This window comes from Mauremys reevesii, linkage group 6, assembly GCF_016161935.1.
Source record: "Mauremys reevesii isolate NIE-2019 linkage group 6, ASM1616193v1, whole genome shotgun sequence".
Taxonomy (NCBI): Eukaryota; Metazoa; Chordata; order Testudines; family Geoemydidae; genus Mauremys; species Mauremys reevesii.
The window spans coordinates 29,001,579-29,028,279 of NC_052628.1; the positions used below are offsets into that span (position 1 = coordinate 29,001,579).

At 38.6% G+C, this 26,701-nt stretch overlaps 1 protein-coding gene across 3 annotated transcripts in view; it reads right to left on the reverse strand.

Annotated features, from left to right (window-relative positions):
• Positions 1 to 13,800: 13,800 nt before the first annotated feature.
• The window catches only part of FGF10 (fibroblast growth factor 10), a 118,134-nt gene continuing 105,233 nt past the window's right edge, over positions 13,801 to 26,701 (reverse strand). For all 3 annotated transcript variants that reach the window (XM_039543078.1, XM_039543076.1, XM_039543077.1), the window contains exons 3-4: positions 17,886 to 17,989; positions 13,801 to 14,482 (exon numbers count right to left, since the gene is read on the reverse strand). In XM_039543078.1, the coding sequence (XP_039399012.1) occupies positions 14,285 to 14,482; positions 17,886 to 17,989 (302 nt within the window). In that variant the 3' untranslated portion in view covers positions 13,801 to 14,284. The remainder of the gene's footprint in view (positions 14,483 to 17,885; positions 17,990 to 26,701) is intronic.

Consider the following 26,701-nt stretch of genomic DNA (forward strand, 5'->3'; position numbering starts at 1 on the left):
CAAAATAAGACATGAGCACAAGAGCTTATTAAGCTGCCATCAGATCAAAGACTAGCTTTAATTGGAGTAAACTGATTTACTGGATAATTCATAATGTTGTTAATAATAGTAGTTGAAATGAATAAAGATTCTTGGACTGTATCCAGTAGTCATCAGACACTAGGGGATAACACATTTTTGAGGGGGAGTGGGTTACTTGAGAAGTTTATTTGTTGTGACATTATCCATTTGAGGTCTCCTGAAGAAGATAACAACTATCCACGGAAATTATCTGTTTTTCGTGCAAGCTACTAAATGTCACAAGGAGGTGGATATTGACCTTTCCATGTCATAACTGACTGGGTCATTCTTGTTTCCTGCAATCAGTGTGCAATAGCAGCTTGAATCAGACACAGATTTCATCTCTCTTATGTAGTTCACTGAAGTTTCCTAGCAGGGAATGTATTGTGCTGAAAAATCTGCACTTAGATAGTGTCTTCTGTTTTAAGCTGCTTCAACTTCTTTTGGTTACTGAATTTTTAACCACTTATGTTTCCTTTATGTCCTGCACGAATTTGTATACCTAATTCTTGGGGACTGGAGGGCTTAGGGGATTTGTAATAGGATATGGCGCACTGCCGCTATAGGTTCCTGGTTTGAATTTGACTCCAGTTGGTACTGATTAAAACTTATTACTACAACTGACTATATAGTATTCTATATAGAATAAGTTGGTGGTCTCAGTCTAGTTCCCAGTGGACAGGTATCCAAATCACCACCATCAGCCTTGTCTGGAAGTCTCAACACATGCCCAAGACTAAATGAGATTGGAAACTGAACTAGCCTCTCACGCCTAATGTTTGTACCTCTAGATCAGCTGAGGTACATGAGCAAGGAAGAGTACAGAAAAGCCGCTACCTGCAATTTAGATGTTCTGTGGCTAATGAGTAGATTGTCATTCCAGGTTCATGTTTCAAGAATTCATTTAATGATTTACAAAAACGGACCAGATTCTTTGAAGTTCAACATGGTGAATTAATATAAATGTTTTCGGTCAAAAAGAATGTTATTGTTTGCAAAAAGATTTATAACATGTTGGATTAGTGTGTCATATCCCTAGAGTCAGGTGCAAATAAAGAATAAGAGGCTATTAGCATGAGATGCTATGCCAGAAACATTTTTTTTATATTTGAGCTAAAAGAGTAAATGTATTAGCTCATCTCACCCACCTTGTCCTCTAATATCCCGAGACCATACTATGTTGTTGTAGCCATGTTGGTCTCAGGATATTGGAGGACAAGGTGGGTGAGGTGATAACAATCTTGAAAGCTTTTCTCTTTCACCTACAGAATATGGTCCAATAAAAGCTTTTACTTTACTCATCTTGTCTCTCTCATTGTTGTATATGGCATATAGGGCCAGTAGATACGCCCTATGGTTGTCAGTCCAGGGGCAATAAAGCTTTTCCTTTCTTAAAAGAAACATATATATTGTCCCTGCAGTTCTCTGGAAGATTGCTCTTTAAAAAAGTGAGATGCTATGCCAGAAACAATTTTTTATATATATTTGTGGTAACTAGTGAGAGCCAAAGCTGGAATTTTCATGAAAGCCTATGAGAGTTAGGGGCTCAGCTACCAAGAAGTTCCCCATGACTCTTTGAAAATTCCAGACTGAGATAGGAAAGAAGAGCAGGCTGCCCAGTTCTGAACTGATTGTGAAGGCTAATGAGGAAGTATTTGAAAGCAGGAAGACAGAATGTAATGAAAGAAACAGACACATCACTGTAGTGCCGGAGAAAGAAAGAACAATGTGGTTAACAAGGCAATGATCATGGAAGTACTTGAAGAATTCCATGCAGACGGTGCAATTGTTATGGCTATAAGAGGGTGCTAGTTTGTCAAACAAAGTGAACTCAAGATGGAGAAAGATGAATGGGCCTCAAGAGCATGAAAAATGTCAGGACATCAGGGAGAGCTGGAGAGATTTACCTTAGACAGCAGAAACTTTGAGAACTGGAATGGTTCAACGGATTACTCAGTGTGGCAGATGTCAGAGAGTCAGGTTTTGAAGAAAACTGGAAAATATGAGTCACACTGCATAGGCATGGAAAAATTTTGGTTCAATGGCAACAAAAAAGAGCACAAATCCTTTCATGGCCACTTTCCATAGCATGAGATTTTTCAGCGACATATGGTTGCAGGCTTTGTAGCGTCCAATCTCATTGCATGCTCTTTTTACATGTGAAATTTAATCCCTATTACTATAAGTGGGACCTGGAGTTAGTAATCTAAACATATATTCCATTTCAAATGTAATAATAGAGGACTGTGCTAGGTAATGCTGTTTGAGCTTCCACACAAGAAGTTCAGGGGAAAATATAGCAAGAGTGATGGAAAGAAACACATAGACAAGTGTCAATAGTTACTTTCAAAGACCAATTGCTGTTTGTTTTAAGCTCTGAATAAAGAGTTTACTTCACTCCCCTTCACTCTCTGAACCCTATCTGTCACGCAATAAATCATAAATAGTAATAATTCTACATTGTACTTTACACTTCACCTTTCGTCTGAGAATGTCAAAGCATTTCATGAACAATTAGTTAACTAGATGAATTCATTAAGTTTCACACATCCTTGCCAGGTAGAGGATATTGTACCCAAGGCAAACAGAGGCATCTCTCTATCTCTTCGCATCTACACCTGGATTCTTTTATGAACGCTCAGTCCATACTTACTGAACACTCTATTCAGTACATTTTAATAAGCTACATCAACTGACCCTGAGGGAGAGGCTGCCACCTCTGCTGTTGTGATGGCGGGTCTCTAATGTCACTAGAACATTCAGTAGCAAAAGAAAATTTCCTTGGAATAGTATAATTCCAGTACTGGCTACCAGTTGAGAAAAGCAGTCAGGATCTTGCACAACAGCAAAAGCCTCATGTCCTTCCCTCCATCTGCCTTACATGAACCACTAAAAGGAGAAGCTGAGGTGTAACATGAATGTCTGATACTAAATAACCCCTAGCAAATCTTGTGGTTGTAACAACAGCATCATTGTCATTAGAATCCAAATGTAGGCTTTGATCCTGCAAACACTTCTGCACATGTTTAACATTAAGCATGGGAGTAGTCCCATTGAAACCCATGGGTTCTAAAGACAGTGGTTAATATAAACCATGCTTTGCTTGTCAATAACATCCTATATGGAACTATAATGCTGAAATTTGTACGTTGGTGGCACCATGCTGCCACTTGATGCAGCCATCAGCCAAACAAAAAGCACAAGCTAGGAGAAGCATGTCGTAAATAAATTTTGAGTTGTCATTAATGTCAGTATACCCTTTTATTTCCTCATTCTGGTCTAAATTGTTCCATCAGGAAAATTAACAGGTGAGTCCCTGAAATGTTAGCAAACCACTTGACTACAGCAAGACTACACAGTTGATTCCAAATCTTCCTCTGCCTGGCAGGTGGGACAGACCATTATGGATCTAACTGTGGGCGGGCTTTGTTCCGGTCTGCATTGTCTCAGTACAAGTTAGGATAGCAGTATTCAACCAGTACCCAGTGTTGTACAATAATAGTAATACATAGTACTTTTCAATTTTAGAAATCACAGTGCTACTAAAGGTGAGTAAGCATAGAATCATAGGACTGGAAGGGATCTTGAGAGGTCTTCTAGTCCAGTCTCTTGCACTCAGGCAGGACTAAGTATTGTCTAGACCATCCCAAACAGGTGTTTGTCTAACCTGCTCTTAAAAATCTTCAATGATGAAGATTCCACAACCTTCCTAGGCAATTTATTCCAGTGCTTAACCACCCTGACTGTTAGGAATTTTTTCCTAAGGAACAACCTAAACCACCCTTGCTGCAATTTAAGCCCATTGCTTCTTGTCCTATCCTCAGAGGCTAAGGAGAACAATTTTTCTCCCTCCTCCTTGTAACAACCTTTTAAGTACTTGAAAACTGTTATCATGTCCCCTATCAGTCTTCTCCTCTCCAGACTAAACAAATCCAATTTTTTAAATTTTCCCTCATAGGTCATGTTTTCTAGACCTTTACTCACTGTTGTTGCACTTCTCTGTACTTTCTCAAATGTATCCACATCTTTCCTGAAGTGTGTCACCCAGAACTGGACACAATACGGCAGTTGAGGCCTAACTGGAAGAATTACTTCTTGTGTCTTGCTTACAAAACTCCTTCTAATGCATCCCAGAATGTTTGCACTTTTTTTTCCTCAACAGTGTTACATTGTTGACTCATGTTTAGCTTGTGATCCACTATGACCCTCAGATACCTTTCTGCAGTGGAGTACTTTGTATTTGCCTTATTGAATTTCATCCTATTTACTTCAGACCATTTCTCCAGTTTGAACAGATCATTTTGAATTTTAATCCTATCCTCCAAAGCACTTGTAACCCCTTCTAACTTGGTATCATCCGCAAGCTTCATAAGTGTACTCCCTATGCCATTATCTAAATCATTGATGAAGATATTGAACAGAACCAGACCCAAACCTGATCCCTGCAGGACCCCCCTTGATATGTCTTTCCAGCATGACTATGAACCACAGATTACTCTCTGGGAATGGTTTTCTAACCAGTTTTGCACCCACCTTATACTAGGTCCATCTAGGTTGTATTTCCCTAGTTTGTTTACGAGAAGGTCATGTGAGACAATATCAAAAGCCTTACTAAAGTCAAGATATACCATATCTACCACTTCCCCTCTATCCACAAGGCTTGATACCCTGTCAAACAAAGCTATCAGGTTGGTTTGACATGATTTGTTCTTGACTAATCCATGCTACCTGTTACTTATCACCTTATTATCTTCTAGGTGTCTGCAAATTGATTGCTTAATTATTTGCTCCACTATCTTTCTGAGTACTGACTGGTCTGTAATTCCCCAGGTTGTCCTTATTTCCCTTTTTTATAGATGGGCACTGTATTTGCACTTTTCCAGACCTCTGGAATCTCATCTGTCTTCCATGACTTTTCGAAGATAATCACTTGTGGCTCAGATATCTCTTTAGTCAGTTCCTTGAGAATTCTAGGCTCTATTTCATCTGGCCCCAGTGACTAAAATATATCTAACTTGTCTAGATAATTTTTAACTTAGCCTTTCCCTATTTTTGCATCTGATCCTACCTCATTTTCACTGACGTTCACTATGTTAGATGTCCAAGTGCTACTAAACGTTTTGGGGAAAACTGAAACAAAAAAGTCATTTAGCACTTCTGCCACTTTCACATTTTCTGTTATTGTTTTTCCCCCTCATTGAGTAACAGGCCTACCCTGTCCTTGGTCTTCCTCTTGCTTGTTATGTACTTATACAATGTTTTCTTGTTACCCTTTATGTTTCTAACTCGTTTAATCTGGTGCCTTGGCCTTTCTAATTTTGTCCCCACATGTTTGTGTTATTTGTTTATATTCATCCTTTGTAATTGACCTAGTTTCCACTTTTTGTAGGACTCTTTTTTGAGTTTCAGATCATTGAAAATCTCTTGGTTAAGCCAGGGTGGGCAAAACTATCTCTGTTTTACAAATAGGAGGAAACTGAAGCTCCAAGATGTTAAGATCCAAATTTTCAAAACTAGCCACTAATTTTGGGTACTTCTGCCTCTCATATATCTTGACTTTAGTAAGGCTCATTGAAGTCAATAAGAGAGTTTCCATTGACTTCAGTGAGCATTGGATGAGGCCTATGGATGACTGATATTCAGACATGCTAGAATTGATAGAGCTGTGGGTGATCAGCAACTTTAAAAATCAGGCCACAGTTGCCTAAACTTGAACACCAAAAATACAGGGCCAAATTTTCAAAAGTAGCTTAAATGACGTCAAAAGTAGCCTAAAGGTCACATGACTTGTGCCATTGGCAGAGCTGACAAAAATATACCGGACTCTCAATTCCCATTCTGGTGCCTTGTCCACTGGACCAATTTGCCTTTTAGGGATGCATTTATTATATTTTGTATATTTACATCTACAAAAGAAAAAAAAGAAAAATACCAGGCAACCTACACACAATTTTCTTATGAATATTAAGACTAGTATAAAGGTAAATTGAAAACTACATTTTTCAAAGTAATGCTGAAGAATAATGCACTGGGTAGAGTGGTCAAAAATTATAAAACATTTTTACATGTTTTCCTCTTACAAATTCAAAATTTTCATGAACAGTGCCACTGCAATTTCCACACTGGCTGCTCTAAAAACCGCACAGAAAAACTTGTCAATTTTTCCAGGGTTTTTAATCAAAATTTGAAATTTGGACAACTTTTTATAGCAATGTTGAATGTCCAAAAACTTTCAACAAGCCACAATGGCTAGATTTATGTGTGTGCTCTTGTTTCAAGATTCCACTGCTCTTATTCCATCCTTTCCTCTAACTGAGCATATGCAGATTAGTATTCTCAAGAGGCTAATAATATTTGTACCACATTTATGTGTTTGCTGGAAGACCAAGGTCACAGCATTTAATTTGATTATCTAGAATGTATTATTCAAGTTGCAATTTGAAAAAAATGTCAAATTTTGTGCAAAGGTCAATAGTTATGTAACTTTTTCTGAACTCTGTCAAAGCTTATTTAAGAAATAAGGTTTAAAAAAAAGCTGCAAGATTGCAGCATTTTGTAGTTTGTAACATACATGTCAGCAAAGTGAAAAGAGTATGACACACCAAACTGTTTGTAATAGATCAGTGTGCAAATTAGCTGGATATTGTTAAGGTAGTGGCTAGATGGATCGAAGAGAACATGTTTTGGGATTTGTCGTATTTCTTTCTACTCACTAAGATACACGCCTCTTAATACTATAGAATTCAGGTCCAGATTTTGCCTTTGCTGCAAATTTGAGGATGTTCAGCGCTGGGGTTTTGGTTTGTCCTATTATAAAGAAAAGTGTCAGCTGTAAAATTCATATCAAGTTCTAATTCCCCCTTCCCCCTAAAAGTCCAAAGTGTTTTGGGTCTGGGATTTGGGGTCAATCCCATATCTAGTCACAGAGTTAGTCACATCAGCAGTAAGTGGGCATAGGTCTATTTTATAATTTAAGTTTAATGCTTTTTTTTTAATGTGGTCTAGTAGTTCACAGAGCAGGTGTGAATATTTCAGTGATTTTTTTATAGGTCTTTTCATCTTTGTTTTTAAGTGCCTTCATGCTGAGAGGTGAGTTGTAGAACAATCTTAGGTCTCATGTGAGCAACTCCTATTACTTTTCCTTCTAATTTAGTATGTAACATAAAGGTGCAGGAATGCTTCCTCTGCAAACTATTATATACTCTCTTAGGCTATACCATCCAAAGATTTTAATCATCCTGATACTCTTATAATAGCTAATACTTATTTTGTGACATTAACATTATTTAATCCAGTGTTTCCCAAACTTGGGACACCGCTTGTATAGGGAAAGCGCCTGGCGGGCTGGGCTGGTTTGTTTACCTGCCGCATCCGCAGGTTCAGCCGATCGCAGCTTCAGGCCAATGGGAGCCGCTGGAAGTGGTGGCCAGTACAATCCTTGGCCCGCGCCGCTTCCAGCAGCCCCCATTGGCCTGGAGCACTGAACTGTGGCCACTGGGAGCTGCGATTGGCCTGACCTTCGGACGCGGCAGGTAAGCAAACTGGCCCGGCCTGCCATGGGCTTTCCCTACACAAGCGGCATCCCAAGTTTGGGAAACACTGATTTAATCAATATAGTTTTATAGATACATGTGTGATGTTGCGCTCCATATTCTTTTTGGAAATATGCTTATAATATGGATATGACATAACTGAGATCTACTTTATGCAAGATGGGTCTTGTAAGGTATCATTGGAAAGGTATGGTATCATTATAATTTACTGAATGTGATTATCCAATTGGTATGCATGTACCATTTCTGTATCTAAAGTTAGGAATATGGACTATGCAACAATTATAACTGGGTATATATTGGGAAGACACCCACCAGACGACAGGCCATCAGATTTGATGGGCCACAAGGAAGGAACAACAAGACCATGAAGATACTAATCTCTCTCCCTCCTGGGAGGTGTCTGTCTGGGGATGTAACTGTGACATACTAGGTCAGGTGGTCTTGGCACCTAATACTGAACATTACCTGGGACTTCTTGTAACTTTCCACTGGAAGGGAAGGGGGGGCAAGTTTGGTAAAACAAAGGATTCCCCCCCTTATGTAAATCTCTATTTAAGGGTGGGGAGGAAGGCAAACGGGACTCCTCCGCTCGATGGCCTGTCTGCCCAAGAAGAAAGATTACAAAAGCCACCTGAAGGGGAAGGCGGGGGTGGGGAGGAGTCCAGATTGAGACAGGGGTCCAGTCTGAAAAGAAATATAACTGGAACTCTGAACCACAGAAACTTTGCAACCTGCCTAAAATAACATTTAGGATGAGAAATTACATTTTGTAACCTGTTTCTTAAGTATATTGAGCTTTACTTGCGTACTTTGTTTTATTTGCTCAGTAATCTGCTTTGTTCTGTCTATTTCTTATAGCCACTGAAAATTCACCTTTTGTAGTTAATAAACTTATTTCTTATTTATAATATAACCCAGTTTATGCAGTTTCTAACTGGGGGACAAGAAGTGTGCACATCTCTCGTCACATTGAGGAAGAGAGGGTGGATTTTTATGAACTTGTGCTGTGCAGATTTTACTATACAGCACAAGACAGTATTATTTTGGGTTTAATCTCCCAAAAAGGGGTGTGCTCCTGAGGGCTGGGGGAGTTCTCTCACACAGAGCTGACTTCAGTGTATGTTTGCAGTGGAGTGTGGCCCTACCTATGTGTGTGTGCTGCAAGAGGCCAGAGAGTCTAATTCAGCAAAGCAGGGAGAGGCAACCCAGGCGGATAGAGCAGAGGAGGCTCAATGAAATACCAGTACATCAGGTGGCATCCCAGAAGGTGGTCCAACCCGTCACCGTATGATCACTTAATTGCATAGTATCTTGACATCACTGGAAGCTGTTGAAATCCAGTTAATCCACTTGAAGCTCTTCTCACATTGCTTTTCAGCGAGATAAAAATATCTTTTTGGCCAAACCATACCCCCTTTTGAAGAGAGGTCAAAGCCAGTTTAGGCACATTGTGCAGGCTGTGGAAATCCCTATTTGTGGTATGGAACTATCTTGAAAAATCTGCTTTTCTGCATTGTAGCGGATATAAATTGTCTTATCAGCAGTTTCTTACATCCATCGCATGGAAGACTATATAGTCCATTCAGAGTTTATTCCTCTTCCTCCTTTCCTGTAATACTAGTTATGGTGCTTACTGATAATACGGTTCTTCATCTGGCCTTACTTCAGACCATCTTTGGGAGGGGTGAAAAATGAATCTGAATACTAAACATTCAACTCCCATGTTTGAGGAGCATGGTTAGTAACCTGATAATCCTTGAGCATTTTTGTGATACTTGCCAATACTCTCCAGTCACTAGCTGTGTGTTTAGCTTTGGCTTCTCCTAAACTTAAAAGTTGCAAATATTTGATGGAGACTATCTATATTGGCAATAAATTAAGGCTGAGTGGAAATTGACAGACTGATTGCTCAACTTGCACTGGAAATGTTCCTCTTTCCTGAAAAAATCATTTTGTATAAAACTTGAATAGTTTTTAAAAGGTTTCTCTTCCATACAAAAGTATAGCATGTTGGGTCTACTTCATGTAATGTGTAATGCTGGCATTAATTTTGTCTTCAGAGAAAGACCCTCTGTGCAGATTGCCAACAGGCAAAAGGACTACTGAAGTGATGGCTAAATGATTTTAAAATTAGTAAAATGGTGAATTAGCCATCTAAAATTTATATAAGATAATTAAAACCAAGTAGAATGATTCAGACCATAAAATAATATGTCTGCAGCTGAGGTCACAGGCTATGCTGCATACATTCATATGTTCAGTTTACAACAGTAATGAAGAACATAAAATGTTTTGATTCTTCATGTACTAGTTTATCCCAAGAGAATCCTAGATTCTAAGATCTAATATGAACATAAGCTCTTCTATTTCCTTACAACATGTTGTCTATGGTAATACATGCCATGTACCGTATACATTTAGGTATCCGATGTACTTTCCTTTAGGTAGTGGGATATTGAGATCCTAGTAGTTTCACACTGAACCAAATGGCCAAACCTCTGCATTTTTATTTCACCAGCATATCAGTTTAGTCATCACGTGCAATATATTTGTCATGTGAAAGCAATGTGCAATTTCCATAAAAACACTGATGACGAACTTCTGCAGTCCCATTTCCTTCTTATTCATTATATTCTAGTAGCCTGTAGAAGCCCCAATCAGGGATCTGGGCACCAATGTACCAAGTGCTGTACTAACAAGTAGCAAATGACAGTCCCTAAGCCCCAAAAGACAGTCCCAAAGAGCTTCCATGACATTAAATACTAGGTTCAAACATCTTTTGGATGGATCTATGCAAATATAAAACCTTAATTTCCTGGAATAAAAAACAACGCATTTTTCATGTTGAATCTCTTGGCCATAATGTGATATGAAACAGGTAGTTTCTTGTATATATTTACTGTTGTCATTATCAATTGCTTTGAAACGGTTTCCATGAAGCAGTCTCCTTGACCACGTTACAAGTGTTCATACTCAACATAATTCCAGCGGAAAAAAAGGTTGTGCATGCATGTGTGTGTTCTGTGTTGCTCTTTTCCTTCTAAAATTTAATAAGAAATTAGCAGTGGGGGAATAATCCCAGACAGTTAATTTAAGAAAGCTAAATAATGACACCTGGTACTTTAAGATATGGGGTAACCTCACCTCTGATTGACTTCAGAAACCGGTCCTAAATTTGCTGCGATTCATTTAATATAGAGCTTTGCCTACATAACTGACATGAAGTTGGAGTCTACTTCCATGTACAAATGTTTTTGCACTACTGCATCTTACTAACCTTACTTGAACTTTAAAAGCTTTAGATTCTTGGATAAAGACTTCAAAATGTAGGGTATTTTTCTTTATCCAACATTTACTTATAAATGTGAGTTCATGCTCTTTCTCCTAAAGCCCTTCATTCTTTCATCAAACATGCTTGTTTGAAATTCATTGCTTTTTTCCACTGTATAAGCTAGGTGGACCTAGACACTTACAGGAAGAATCTAAAGCATTTGGTTGTTATTAGAGTGATGATAGCTGACTCACACATGCAAAAAATTAAAGAAACCTTACAAATGTTCAAGTGATCTTTGTTTTGTTTTGGGGCTATGGAGCGCCAAACCACATCCTGTAGTATACATGGACCTTTTCCATTTTTTGTTTTTATTATGAAGTATCATTTAAGGCTAATAAAACAATCAAGGACAATATTTTTATTCTCTATTCCCAGCATTTTATTATTTTTTATTTAAATATAACATACTGTACATTGTTGATCAGCCTTTTAAAATAAACAAAAACAAAAAACCCACCCTCTTTAACTTGTTCAGGAGTCCCCTCTTATGGTAAAAGGAACTCTAATACTCTGGGAAGACTGTCTGCAGCACAATTCTACCACACTACATACCAGAGCATGCCTATAGTGCAGGCCATCATTTTCCTTCAAGAATTTTTTATTTTTGTTAACCATCAGGCACCAACCATTCGTTCCACAGAATGGCTCCTGTCCCCATCTCTTCTCACTTCAGAAAAGTGATATTTTCTATTCTTGGCCTCTGTGAGCAGCGATATGTTTTGCTAGAAGCTGTTTTAGTGTTTTGAAATCCTGTAATTATGAATGTTTACATATACACTCCCCTAAGTCATGTAAATGGTTCTGTGAAATGAGAACCTAGTTTGTACCATAGATGTTGTTAAAGTGGTTATCCAATACTATATTTTCTCAACCAAACATTTAATTTTTGTTGTGGGTGGTCCATTATACATTGTCATATGCAATTATTACTTTAAAAAATTAAACAAGAAAACCTCCCTCTTAATATGACAAGTTTTTGCTATTCAGTCTCAATTACAAATTTAATTTTAACATCTGAAATTCTACTGTAGGTAGATTTTTAAAAAATCTCATTCATCAACAAATAGATTGGAAACCAAATACCATGAAATGCAATATTAGCTACAAGCCAAAATATTGTGCCTCAAATGCACTTTTTTGTTATAAAATAGCCAACTTTTTTGGAGGAACAGGAAATACAATCTGACCGTTCTTTATGTTTTACATGTTATGGGAAAGCTGCTGCTATTGCTTTTTTTTTTTAATACACAGCTAATACTTAAATAACGATTAACATTGGAAGTGCTGGTTAAGCATTGACTCAAATAAGTTATAGACGATCACAAGAACACCAGCCTTTCTACAGGTAAAACTTTAGTGTTTAAAAAAAAGACACATTTAGCAAGACTCTCCTTTGTATCAAAATACAGTTTCCAAACAATAAAAATAAAACCAACTTTTTCCCAACAATACTGAAGATAGAACTGCACATCAATATAATCTCATAGTTATCACTTAAAGTATTTAGAAAAAATATTATTATACTACTTTTTTTCTCACTACAGACACTGCAGAGAAGTTTATGCATTTATTTAGTGGAATACAATGTGAAGACAGTGGTACATGTTGGCTGATGTACTGTTTTCTATTCATCTGCTCTAACAAATGAATCTCAGTACAGTTATATTGATTAGCTATCCATAGCTCTCTAAATTTACAGAAATAAGTAAAGCAAAAAACAAACCTTATATTCTTTTAGGTTGACCAGACTTCATAATAGGCTTAAACTCATTTGCTCAAATTAAGCCATGGGAATAGTAACATTTCATAAAAAGTGCCTGATGTGTTTTTTGAGCATTCATTTATTGTGATGGATATGAAAGATATTCTAACTTGGGACACGGATGCTGTTTTTAAGCTGGCTCTCATAATGTTATATGCATGTGAAAGTAGTCTCTGATAAATGCATGATCATGAATATCCTATGCTGTTTATTCAGGAAATGCTCCCAATATATGTCTGCGACTCTTCAAGCTGTAAATGAGGACAATTTGGTTGAATTATGCAGGTTAACTGAATAAGGACTGCAGGAGTGTGCTCTTTTTGGACTCACTTTTCGGGAGCCAAATTCGGCTCTCAGGTGCTTCCAACTTCACAGGATAATTCTGCTTGTATTTAAATGCATTCAATATTGCAATCTCATTAAAATCAATGGGCACGAGCCACATTTAGGGATTTTTCCAAAGACTACTAAAGGCAATGAAAAGATTCCTATTAACTGCAATGAATTTTGAATCAGACCCCTATGTAAGACGATACATTAGTCCCAAATACAAATCAGTGGGATCTGAATTACATACACATACACATCCCAAACACGAATGCACCTGAGTACAGATTTGGCCCTCTCCATCCATTTCATACAAGCAACAAAACCCTCCTGACAATGTATTTCTTGAAGTTTGTTCTTGAGTGATGGCAGGTAGGATTCACAAACATAAACACATCCAATGTGTGTGATAAATCTGAGCACTGCTTCAGGTCCTTTTGCTTAAGTGCAAAACAGTTTAGAAGAAAACAGATTGGACATATTCACTGCAATGCTGACTTTACCTTAAAGACTTGTCAGTTTCCTATTCTCAGGCAGTCAGTAAGGTTTTGAAAGTTTACTCTATCAACCCCTATGAGAAAAGCTGAAAAAAGGGGGGAAAATAGGGAAGCAACTGAGGAAATCATTTAAAACCAAAAAAAGATATTTAACATCCTATTAAATAAATAACTTAGAGAGAAATAAAAAGGAATGAAGTTAGAATACATGGGAAAACCATACTATTCATTTTGTTAGAACAGTTTAACTCTAATATGCTTATATTTCTTAATCCTATCCATTCTTCCACAAGGCTACTCCAGAAACTTCTTTATTTGTGCATATGACCCAAGTGCTTCCAGTAAATGCTTGCGTGTTTAACTGTTCATTGGATCATTAGGCTTGAATGAGCAATGAAGGTCTTTGATATGAGTTAGTATTCCATAAATAACTTTCCCCAAAGATCATTCAACAGATTGTCTCACGTCCTGCAAGTTCTATCACAGAGATAAAAAAACATTATTCACACTGGGAATAGTTCCCATCCCATTTGATCCAGCTTGTATCTTGATTATAAGATATGACACAGAACTAATTAAAAGTCCTTCATGTGCCAGCAATGAGCACAAAACCTTCAAAGGCTTCCCCCCCTTTTCAAACAAGCAGACGTCTGCACTGTTTCTTTGCCTTTACTCTTCAAGAGGATTACCAAGTGTACTTGACAAAAGAGCCTTTGGTTCAACTGCATCAATAAAACAGTTCCTTCATCTATGACATTACTACCATTGGAAGAAAGTGAGCTGAGGTGTTTTTCCTCCTTGTTTTCTGTCCTCTCTTTGTAGCTCCTCTTCCATTCAAGGCCACAAACATTTGTCTTCCATTGTGCTTCCAATTTAAGGATGCGTATGTGTTGTATCCATTTTCTTCTATTCTTTCCTTCAATTTACAATCGCTGTTAAACTCTTTCTGTAAAAAGAGAAAAATGAACCGGCCAGTTCAGAATGTAAAGACTTTTTAACACTATTGAGGATAAAATAATATCATATACAATAATAACCTGAAGAATTCCAAAGTGCTTTACAAGTTTTCTACATAATCTAGATGATTATTATAAAATTATACAGTTTGCTTATTGAAATATTTAATTGCATGCATATTATAACATGTCAGTTATGCTACAAAATAAAAATGTAACTGGTTGGGCAATAAATAATTAGCTATCTATCTATCTATATATATATATAATAAGAGTATATAATTCACCCACTAGTGAAATGCAGCCACCTCTGAGATGGGACATGGCATCAATACTACATCATTTTCTCAGTTATAAGGTTTCTCTATGTAGCAGTCATGGACTCATTCACCATGTTGCACTTCTAAGCAAATGCAATCTTTGAAGTGTTTTGATTCAGGTTATTGGTAGCACATGTTAAATGAATCTATAAACTGTAAATTTTAAACTGTAAAGGCTCATTTAAACTAAAGTCCATTCATACCACTGTGGCACTGAAAAGGAGACTTTAAGTGGGTGCAAATCACTCTGGCAATGTAAATGGACCTTAAGGCCCCTTTAACATGCCAGAATGGTATAAAGGGCCTTACCATAAATAAGGATCAGGACCTGAAAGACTTCAGTGCCTGGCCCAATATCCATATTGTAAGAATGTTCACTGTGAACCTAACAAAATTCTGCATACACACTTCCAAGGATGAATGGTTTCCATTTTTCAAGAAAATTGGTATCAGTTTGCTAGGAGAGGATGTAAAACATAAAAGGCAAGTATGTTGTCATGGGAGGCTAATTGTTTCTGTAATATTTACCATACACAGATCTGCTTTTCAGGAGTGATGACAAGAATGTCTTTAATAAACAAATAGCTTCCATATTGAAAAAAGGAATCCATTTCAATAAAGCCACTTAAATACAAATTGGAAGTCTTTTGCAAGTAGGTCACTTGAAACCCTGCACATTGAAATGTGCAGTAAGACACAAAACAGTATATATTTCTGTAATTCCTACATTGCAGAAAGCAAGTTCTTATTTACAGGGAAGCCCACAAGAACCCTACAATGGAACATGTAAACATTGACAACCTGCCTACCTACCGACATATGGTAATTCTAAGGCACCTAGTCAAATGCCGAGACTAAAATTAAGAAGAAAGAATATGCTAAAATAATAAAGTGTTATTTATGGTACAAATAAGATTATTTTGAGATACTTTAGACATTTTATTTCTGATGAATGTTGTTAGATACTTTGAGCATTTAAAATGTAAAAACCAGCTACAAATATATAGCAGGAACATTTATGTAGCAGATAGTTTAAGTGAGTCTTTAAAATAATTACATTGTTTCAAAGACATTTGAAGATACATAGAGGCAATATACGACAACTACTTTTTATACAGTTCATATAAATCTTCATGACTTATTCCTGTAGATTTCCATTTTAAAAACTGATCAAGAGTTCATTATACTTAGATACAACTAAGAACTTTCAAACCCTGGCTTAATCTTTCACGTCTCCTCAGGGCTATCCTACTCTTGAAGGGCTACAGCTGCATCGCTGCAGTACTTTAATGTACACACTACCTACACCGCCAGGAAGGGTTCATCCATCTTTCTGAGAGATGGTAGCTAGGTTGATGGAAGAATTCTTCTGTAGACCTACCCCTGTCTACACCAGAGGTTGGGTAGGCTTTACTGCACTGCTCAAGGATATGGATTCTTCACAGCAATGAGCGATGTAAGGATGATGGGTCAACCTAACTTTTTTAGTGAAGACCAGGCCTCAGTTATAAACTACAGAAAACATACTTTTGTTTTCTTCACACAGTTGACTGAATCAGTCACACTCAATTTGACTTTCAAAATGCTCTGAGTCACAGTATTAGTCCATTAGCAGAGTTATGTAAATTTGGAAAAACATCTCCAGGGGATATATTCTCCCTTTCCCAAAATAGCTCTTTATATTCACCACATTTAGAAACCTAAAGACTGCTTGGACTTACTTTAATATTTCATCATTTGCTTCAATGGAGAAAAAAGGCAAGTGGCCATTAACTTAAGCAACAGCTTTAAGCCACACTAATTCTCCTTCTGTCTGGTCAATCCTGAATCTGATAAATAAAATCAAATTAAAGAGCCCCTGCCCCTTTGCCTGCTCATACTAGCTGTAAAATACCAATCAAAAAGGCTGGCAAATATTTCTGATAAAAATAAAAATAACTCATTTGACTCCTTTTTCCCAGATGCAGAATTCTATTCTGATCCAAACTTTCATCCTAGTTCACAAATGATAAAAAAAAAGTTTTACTGGAATAAATTTGGCCGTTAAACCCATTAGTGAATTATGCAGGCCATTCTAAACAATGACAGTGTCATGCTCTACCTGTAAGTTTATATATGGTCACCAGCCAATCAGGGTCAAGATCATGTGGCCACTCAGGGAGCCGGCTGAGGAATCCTAGAAGCTAGCCTACCCAAGTCTGAATTCCAAAGTAAGTCAAAGTAAGTGCAGTCGGATGGTCAGTGCTGCTTCCTGAGGACCCACTGGGCCTGGGTTCAAAACTGAATTTGAGACCAGGGTCCTGACATGTACACTATAGATATATGTAGTGTGTGTGTAAACCAGAGTTTAATTCACCCATTCATGGGGTTATATTACGTGCAGCTGTGAAAATGATTGGTGATAATTCATATATTACACAAACACATATTCTATTTTTTATAGGTAAGTACAGGTTTACCAAACTCTGATTAACCAAAGTTTGATTATGTTCCTGAGGATGTGATTATCCCCCTCTCTACTGTATTCTTGTGCGATAATCAGTGTTGCCCCTTTAAAGCTGGTGAATCTGTAAAGCTGACCAGTATGCTGTCCAGTGCACTCTAGAGTTGGGAACCTAGTGTACAGCCTTTAAATGCCTTCCAAGCTGCTGCTCCATCATCTGAAACCCCTGTTTATTAGGTTTCAGATGCTTCCCCCAAAATTACTGACAAACAGGATTGTACTGTAGACATGAAAGAATAAAATACATTTAAAATTTTAATTTTTTCTAGATTCTCCCCAAAGTGTCTGCAGTTTTCATGCTGTGTTGGCTGCTATTTAGTGGGAGACCTGATCGGAACAGACACCAGAACAGGCCATTTCCATGACGAATGCCAGCAGCCACTGCCAAACTTTAGCCTAATGAACAAACCACGGTGAGCTGGTTTATGAGAGCCTGAAATTTTGATGAAGAACTCCTTGCAGCTCTAATTACTAGAAAATTACAGATAACTGAGCTAGTCGGGGGAAGCGGGGGGAAACTATGGTTATGAGTCCTGCAGTCCATTTTGAAAACAAAAGCAACATACTTACAGAGCCATAGACTTTTCCTTTCTTGTTCATGGCTAAATAATAGTTGCTGTTAATCGATTTAACAGCCACAACTCCAATTTCCACAGATGTTATCTCCAATATGCCTAAAATACAAAAATGAAATAAAATAAATCAATAAATGAGAGGCTCAGCTCAAAGAATTGTAATCATTTCATTAAAGAAAGTGATCTGCCTGTTACAGAAAAAAAGAGATCAAATTTAAAATGAATCCCTTCAAATCATGCTAAAATTCAGTTAATATTCAGAACCAACCAACCAACAAGCTTTAGTAACATTCCTCTCCAAATCACTACAAGAGAATATACAAACATTGTTTCAATTATCATGTTTCCTTTGCTAACCCTGCATTTAAAACCCCCATAAAATACTTAAACAGTTCCACTCTTAGCATAGATTTCACTAAAAGTTATCAGAAGAGACATCTGAACCACAGCATTAAATTAAATCTATAGCATATGTCAATAGACTGTCAGATTTGCCCCAATCTTCAAAAACAGTGGTAAACTATTTATTCCTTGTAGGACATTTAGATAAACTAAATCTCTCGGCTGCATTGAGCTGATAAATTCATTTTTGGCAAGTGTGTTGACATTCTGGGATATAGTAAGACTAACCTTGACATCCACATTATCTTGGGATGGCAGAGAAACACTTTGCTCTGTTTGTAATAAAAGTGATTAGCATTTTTTCAAGAAGATAGCTTTCTGCAGGGCCACCCAGAGGATTCAGGGGGCCTGGGGCAAAACGGGGGAGTAGCGGTGCTTGTACTCACCCGGCGGCGGTCTGGGTCTTCGGCGGCATTTCGGCAGCGAGGGGCCCTTCAGTTGCTCCGTGTCTTTGGCAGCACTGAAGGGCCCCCTACTGCCGAAATGCCACCGAAGACCTGGACTGCTGCTGGGCCAGGGCTCGTGGGGCCCCTGTGGGGCCCTAGGCAAATTGCCCCCCTCCCTGGGCAGCCCTGGCATTCTGGGATACCGAATGGCTCAAAGGACCAGTAATGGGATACAGAGTCTTTTATCTTTAGGTTATTTTAATCCATATTGGGTTGTGTGACAAGTCACTGCCCCATGTGTGATGTTAGTGGTTCCTGTTAATATTAGGCAAGTCTCAATATCAACAAAACCACCACAAAAATGTCATCCTGCAGTGTCAGTAGCAGGCCAGTGGGTATGAAGATGGAGCTAAAACTGACCGTGTCCACATTGGAATTAATATCTTGTTTAGGAGCCGTATTTAAATTCAGGTTAAATATAGCTCATGTTAAACTGGTTTTAACATGGCTTATGCAGCCTATGTAGGTGAGTCCAAACCTTTCTCCCTGATGTATAAACAGGTCTATATGACATGCTAAAATAGTGTCCTGCCTATACTAGTGCTCATCAAGTTGCTACAACCAGAAGTAGCAATGGTCAGAAATTTTAGGAATAACAAATCCTAGGCCTTCTACACTGGCCAAGCAACCTTAGGAACAAATTTAGTTGGAACTAGGTTTCAGCAAGTTTTCTACAGTGATGAGCTGCCAACATTTGAAGCAACGGGAACCCACAACAATTTCCCTCCAAGCTTGTGATAAACCTTGTGTCCAAGGGGTGCAAGTGCTCTCAGAAATAAGGGTTGGGGTGCTGGGGAATTCATTTGTTTTCCCAGTCACCTAAAAATTCCATATTATAATCACAACTAGAGAAGAAAACAACATAACTAAACATTCAGTGCATTAGCTGAAAATGTTTATTTTTGGTCCTTAACCATATTGAGTACATTAAGACTCTAGAACCTAATCTGAAGTGGGGCTTGGGGTGAAGACCTTATGTGAGGAGCATCCTTTCCTGGGCCTTTCTTTGATAATTGTGCTACATACAGGGAAAAGCCCATTGTGAGTGGGGTACATTGGTGGGGTGATGCTAGGAAACTTGCAATAATGGTATTTGGTCTGTAGTAAAGGAATTCTGCCTCTAGCATGGAGGGCTTGTAGGAGGAAATCTGTTTGGGCCATGCATATTAAAAGCATTGTGAATCTATGTATGAGAGAACTATCAGGTAATTTTTAATGGTGAACAAGCTGGTGAGGTAGTTAACATTTACCAAAAATAAAGAAAAATATCAAATGGACCCAGTCAATATTATGGATTATTTTTTTATCACTGAAGGATAAGTGGCTTCCCTGGTGCATCCAGCAGCCACAGAAGTGAGTGAGGGCTTTCCATTGACCAGTTAGGAGTTGGATTTTGTACTAACAGCCTGCCACAACTAGCCTGATCCTGCTGTTCCTGCATGCACAAAAGTCTAATTGACTTTAATAATAGCCACAAGCAGGAAATAATGGTGGAATCAGGCCCTTCCAAATTTCCTTTTTGAAAATGAAAGGCCATTTTTAAGCAGAGAGCAGAATTAGAAGTTTTCCAGTTTCTCTGTCTTGTCCACATTGAGAGTTACAAACTATCCTTTGGGCTCTGTTTTTGTTTATTTAAATTACTCTGTTTATCAAATCTCTTATTACAAATTTAGGATGATAACAGATATGTGTGACTCAAATCTATACCTATAATAAAATATAAATCCTGACAGGCATGAACAATTGAAGCGGTCCATATTATTGGAAACTTTGAAATAGCCCTCTTTCCAGGGGCGGCTACAGGCCCCAGCACACCAAGCATGTGCTTGGGGCGGCATGCCGCGGGGGGCGCTCTGCCGGTCACCGGGAGGGTGGCAGGCAGGCAGTCTTCGGCGGCATGCCTGTGGATGGTCCGCTGGTCCCGTGGCTCCGGTGGACCTCCCGTGGCTTCGGTGCGTGGACCGGCGACTGGCAGAGCACCCCTCCATGGCATGCCACCGTGCTTGGGGCGGCAAAATGTCTAGAGCCACCCCTGCCACTTTCCTTCTGCCATAAGCCTTGTGAGTTCATATTTTCATCTGCAATAAGATAAATCATCATGGTGCGGGATAATGTAATGCAGAGAATTCTGTAATCTAAAAGAACTCCATTATGGTGAGATGAGCCTGATTATCTACTGAAGTCTACATTAATCTCCCCTGAGAACCTAAACACTTACAGTGTGAGTAAACACTGAATGAAGATGCAATGAATAGTAGTGCAGGTTCACTGCCAGTGAGGAGCAGGGAAAGAGGTTTACAGTAATATCCAGATCTCAACTCTCTCACCGCCAAAGGGTTGAAAACCAGTAACAGTAGGGACCCATTGGGAATCTGGAGCTTTCTGACTAGTTCCAGTCAGGAAAAGACGTGGGCAGCCAGATCAGTGAAAGCTTATATCTCAGTCAACATTAACATACACATGCTTTAGGGCATGCCTTGACTGTAAAGTCAGCTTGAGGTATAACTTGAGTGTTGCCCCCAACTGATTCCCATCCACATCTCTAGCTTGAATTAGGTGGTACTTTAAACTCAAACTAGCTCGCCTATCGGGGATGCTACTGATGTTTGAGCTAGTGATGGAATGGGGATGTGGCTACTCTGTGCTGGCAACCCAATCACTAGGAGTGTTGGTTTTGGTGTGGCCACTCTCCCTTGAGCCAGGCTAATGAGAGGTGTTAACTCAAGGTCTGTTCTATACTTAAAACTTAGATTGACATGGCTGCAGCACTCACAGGTGTGAAAAATCCACACCCCTAAGTGCTATAGCTATGCAAACCTAACCTTGAATACAGATGCAGCTACGTCAATGAAGAATGCTTCCATCAGCCTAGCTACCCTCGCTCGGGGAGGTGGAGTTCCTACAGCAATGGAAGAAACCCCTTCCACCATTCTAATCTGTGTCTTAAATACAGGCTTGCCCTATGCCACTCTAGTGTCCATAGTGTAAACATGGCTTAACTCTATAGTGAAGATGTACCCTTTGGCAGCATAGCCAAAGGGAAATAAAGACAGGACAGGACTGAGAAGCTCCCAAGTTGTAATTCTAACGCTGCTATTAAGTTACAATGGAGGCTACATTGAGTCATTTCACCTTTCCATACCCTGGATTCCCCACTTGTAAAATGGGGCAATAATACTTATTTACTAACCACAGAGGAGAGAATTAATTAATTAGGGCCAGATCCTCAGATGACCTAAATCAGTGTAGCTCCATTGACTTAAGTGGAGTTAAGGCAATTTACACCAGCTGAGGATCTGGTCTCTAATGTTTACACAGCTCTTTTGAGATTTATTGCCACGTTCACCTGTCACACTCAGATAGCTTCAAAGTTTCTCTTTGGCTTGCCTACAAGAGCATTCTATGAAGAACAACAGCTCTCTAGTTTCACCACCCTGTTGGCCATCCCCCTCCCTCAAAGTACTCCAGCTCAGAAACAAGCATCATTAAATGGAGTGACTGTAGATGACAACCCCTGGGTGGGGTGAAGATGTGGTGCAAGCACTCCCTCTGTCCCTTTTTCTGTGTGATTGATATGTTTTTGCTCTTTCCATGCCAGACAGTGATGGGGAGAACACAGACCATTCTTTATAAGGAAATTTTAAATTGCTGTAATTCCTAGTGTGGGTCAAATAAAACCAGGTTGGATCCATTTCTAACAAAGAAAGAATCTAAATTAGCATTTAAAGGGACATTATTAATAAAGATATGTCAATATTGATTAAACTGAATTATATTTTGTCATATTATACTTGTAAGAATTGCAACATGTTAAAATAAAATGTTATTCTATTGACCAATATAGTATCACTTTTCAGTATAACATATTTGTGAAATTTTCAAGTGCAGTTTGAAACTGGATAGTATATTGCTCAAGTACAAAATTGGAATTGAATTAGCCAGTCTTGTTTTGCACTTGAATGATGCACAAATATATTGTAAGTTGATACAGTACTTTAATGCAGTGTTTCTCAAACTGGGGTTGCCGCTTGTGTAGGGAAAGCCCCTGGCGGGCAGGGCCAGTTTGTTTACCTGCCCCGTCCTCAGGTCCGGCCGATTGCGGCTCCCACTGCCCACGGTTCGCCACTGCAGGCCAATGGGGGCTGCTGGAAGTGACAGCCAGTAAGTCCCTTGGCCCACGCTGCTTCCAGCAGCTCCCATTGGCCTGGAGCAGTGAACCACGGCCAGTGGGAGCCGTAATCGGCCGGACCTGCAGACTGGGCAGGTAAACTAACTGGCCCGGCCCGCCAGGGGCTTTCCCTACAAAAGTGGCGACCCCAGTTTGAGAAACACTGCTTTAATGCATACAGTGCAATGAACCATACTCAGTACAACATCAAATACAACAGATTTTTCTGGTAAACTGTGGTCACAATCTCACACTCCATTTTATCCTCACTGATGGAGCAGAAACTAACTCATCAGGATGAATGTTAATGCGCTGGAATTAGTTTGACTGTATCCAGTAACGCTTGCCTAAAATGTGGCTAGGTTCTTCTGAACTATTATCAGTTTCTTCTCATCACCATTGGTACAGGACTTAGTCTTACAGAGTAAGTATGTTTTAAAAACTTGAAAGTGTGGATAAAACACATTATTTATGTCCCAAATGATAACTTCATAAATTCTCATCTGCAGAGTCTTTCTGGAGATTTCAGTGGAGGTTCATGTTTGAAATGAATCCTATGTGCTTAATTTACATCAACCAAATTCTGTGCTTACTTCCCGCCCGCCTTCCCCATTGCCAATGCACCCCTGGAAACTTCAATAGAGCTGCACACTAGGTCAGTTACAGAATTTGGCTCTACTAGATCACACTGCTTCTCTCCCTATGCAATTTTGCCTGATTGATAGTCTCTTCTTTAGAGACTTTTTGTTTCAGGGCCCTGATTGAAAGTCCATTTAAGGCAATGGAATCTTCCCATTTATTCTGTGATACAGCCATATGCATAATCAAATTTAGATGAGACCACCAGTTTGTTTGACTTAGGTCACAAAACAGCCACATATTGACTTTCAGAAACAATGAGCTGGAATGGATTCAAACCAATGGCCTTTGATAAAAAGATGAAAATACCTGCATACAAGTACTAGTCACTAAAGTCATTGTGTCATAGGCTGGCCCAGGTAAGAAAGAAACAGATTCTTACAGTAGAACATTCCAAAATTGTAATTAAAGTTCTTTTCACCATCTAATGAAAATAACTCTTTGTTCTGAGACTGAAAAGGGAAATATTTGTGGCAAAATACGTTATGGGTCAACTTCCCATTTGTTCCATGCATTTATACAATGCCCAGCACAATGAAGTCCTGGTTCATGACTGGGGCTTGTAGGCACTACTGCGATACAAATAATAAATAATGATACTAGATCCAGGGCTTGCAGGATTAGGCCCTATATTGTTCAGAAGTTTCATATTCCACAAGTACAATAAGCTTCAACATGGCAGATAAACAGACTCTGGCATTTTCATGGCTTAGTCTTTTAATTTCTACAAAACATGTAAAGTGGAAATTATTTTGTGTATAATTTGCCTTCATAATAACCATTGTGAAAAACTAATGAAGCAATTTTGGGGAATCTCAGTAGTAGTTGCTCAATTCAGTTTTATGTCTTGTAGGAATCTGGAAGGAAAAAGGAAAAAAAAATCTTTGTGGCCTCCATTATGGTTTTAAAACAGATATCAGACTATTATTTTACAGTCGTAACTCTATAAACTGCAACAATTACAACTAATCCCATTTGACCACATCCACTGTAACAGCATGGTTTTCAATACCCAAATCATTTCCAACTCATTATAATTAGAAACATTCAGAATATCAACTTGAGATGTGCCCTGTAGCCATGCATGTGCTCACTTCACAGTTCCCAAAGGCTAGAAACATATTCTCCGTAGGAACCAAATATATTTACCTTAAATAAACTGTATTTTTATAGTTTATACAAGTGTTCATTATACAAATGACAAGGCAAGAGAAGTATGGCTGGCCATCTCACACTACACAGGGGAATTGTAAAAAAAAAATAGCACTTATATAGTTTTGTATTGCTATTTGCAATCTTGTGTTCTTGTAAAAGTGCTGGGCATCTGAACTGAAAATATTTACAGAAAATCTTGGGGCGAGTGTGGAATTTAATCACACGGTTCCTTAGGAAATAGTTCAGTATTTTTTGTGGTTAATAAAGTATCTGATACTTTATCAAGATACTATGGCAATAATAATTGAATGCAGCTATGAGCGTTCCGGATGTATCAGTCAAACAGGATTATAAGACTCCAGGACCGTTTTCTTTGTGGTGTAGGATGGCCAATCATTCTTCTGTTGCCTTGTCATTTGTATAATAAGCACCTGTAAAATCTCTAAAACTGCAGTTTATGTGTCTGTAAACCTAGACTTCCAGAATAATTCCACCTTCCATTGCCTGCCCCCCAATTTTGAGCCCTCCGCCTACCCTTTTGATGGTGATCTCTTATGCTTCCTATCTGTTCTTTCCCCACAGGTATTGCCTCCCTGTTCCTGTCATGATCTTGGGGTTCATTACACAACAGACCAGTGAATGAGAAAGGAATAAAACTTTTATTCCCCCACTTCTAGGATACGTCTCAAAATTCCTGTATTCATAATACTGTCTCTTATGAGGGAGCCTCTATAAATTATAGTCTTGCACAAACATATCTTTACATCTTCCATCCTAAAAAGCCAACTAGCTCACTATAAACAACTAACAACTATATAACACATACATTAAATTCTCAACCTGACTAGTACATTTCCGTAAACTACAATTCATATACCTAACGTGTCAACTATTTAGAGAGGAGAGATTTACCAGCACATCTCTCTGAAGTGAGTCTTTACCACTCTCTTTCTTCAAATACCCCATTCTCCAGGCAGGTTAGAAAGTCTCTGAGTCTTTCAGGACACTTGATCTACCTCTCTGATCTTCTCAGCATCAGCCTTTCATTAGAGTCTGAGTTGTTGTCTTGTTCCTTGCCAATTTCTCCTTTGTCCATTGATAAATGATCAGTTGGTTGGTAAATGACTGAGTCCACATCTACTGTCAATGTTTTGGAACTTTCTGGGATTACTCTTAGATTTCTTCAGTTACAACTAAATGTATCCCCTTGGTCCATCTGAACTCCATAAGACCATGGATTCAGCTGTTCTTTAATGGTATCCCTTTGGCCCCAAGTTTTACAGGCATGATTCCTCAGGGACACTATTACCTGGGTTAAGAGATGGGAGATCACAGGCCCTTTTGTCAAAATAATATTTCTGCATCTATTTCTGATTTTCTTTCATCTTCTGTATGGTTTTGTTGTCATTAGATTTCAGTACATTATAGGGATTGATAAATTAGATCTGATCCTTCTTTCCATTAACAGCTGAGCTGGAGAAGAGCCAATGCAGCTTTATAGAAATCACCTCCGCTGTCAAATGTCTTTTTTCATAAAGTCCTTCACCACCAGTAAACCCTTTCCACAAATCCATTTGGTGGGGGTGTAATTTGGACTTGATGTTTTGTGATGAAAACCAATCAATGGCAAAGTGCCTAAAATCTGTGCTGGAAAATTGTGGCCCATTATTGTTAAAGATTGCATCTGGAATTCCATGTCTGAAAAATATTCCCTTCATGCCGGCTATTACGGACTTAGTACTAGTACTGTGCAGTGAGCAAATTGCTGGATACAGAGACTAATTATCTGGGACTATTAAATAATCATTTGTTTGCCAGATAAATAAGTCAGTGCCTACCTTCTTATAGGCTTTTGTGGAACTGAGTGTGATCTCAGAGGCTCTGCCTGTTGACATGGCTTGTATTTCAAGCATGAAAAGCAGTTTCCTATCGCATTAGCAATGTCATGATTGATCCGCAGCCAATATATCACTTCTCGTGTCCATTGTTTGCATTTCTCAA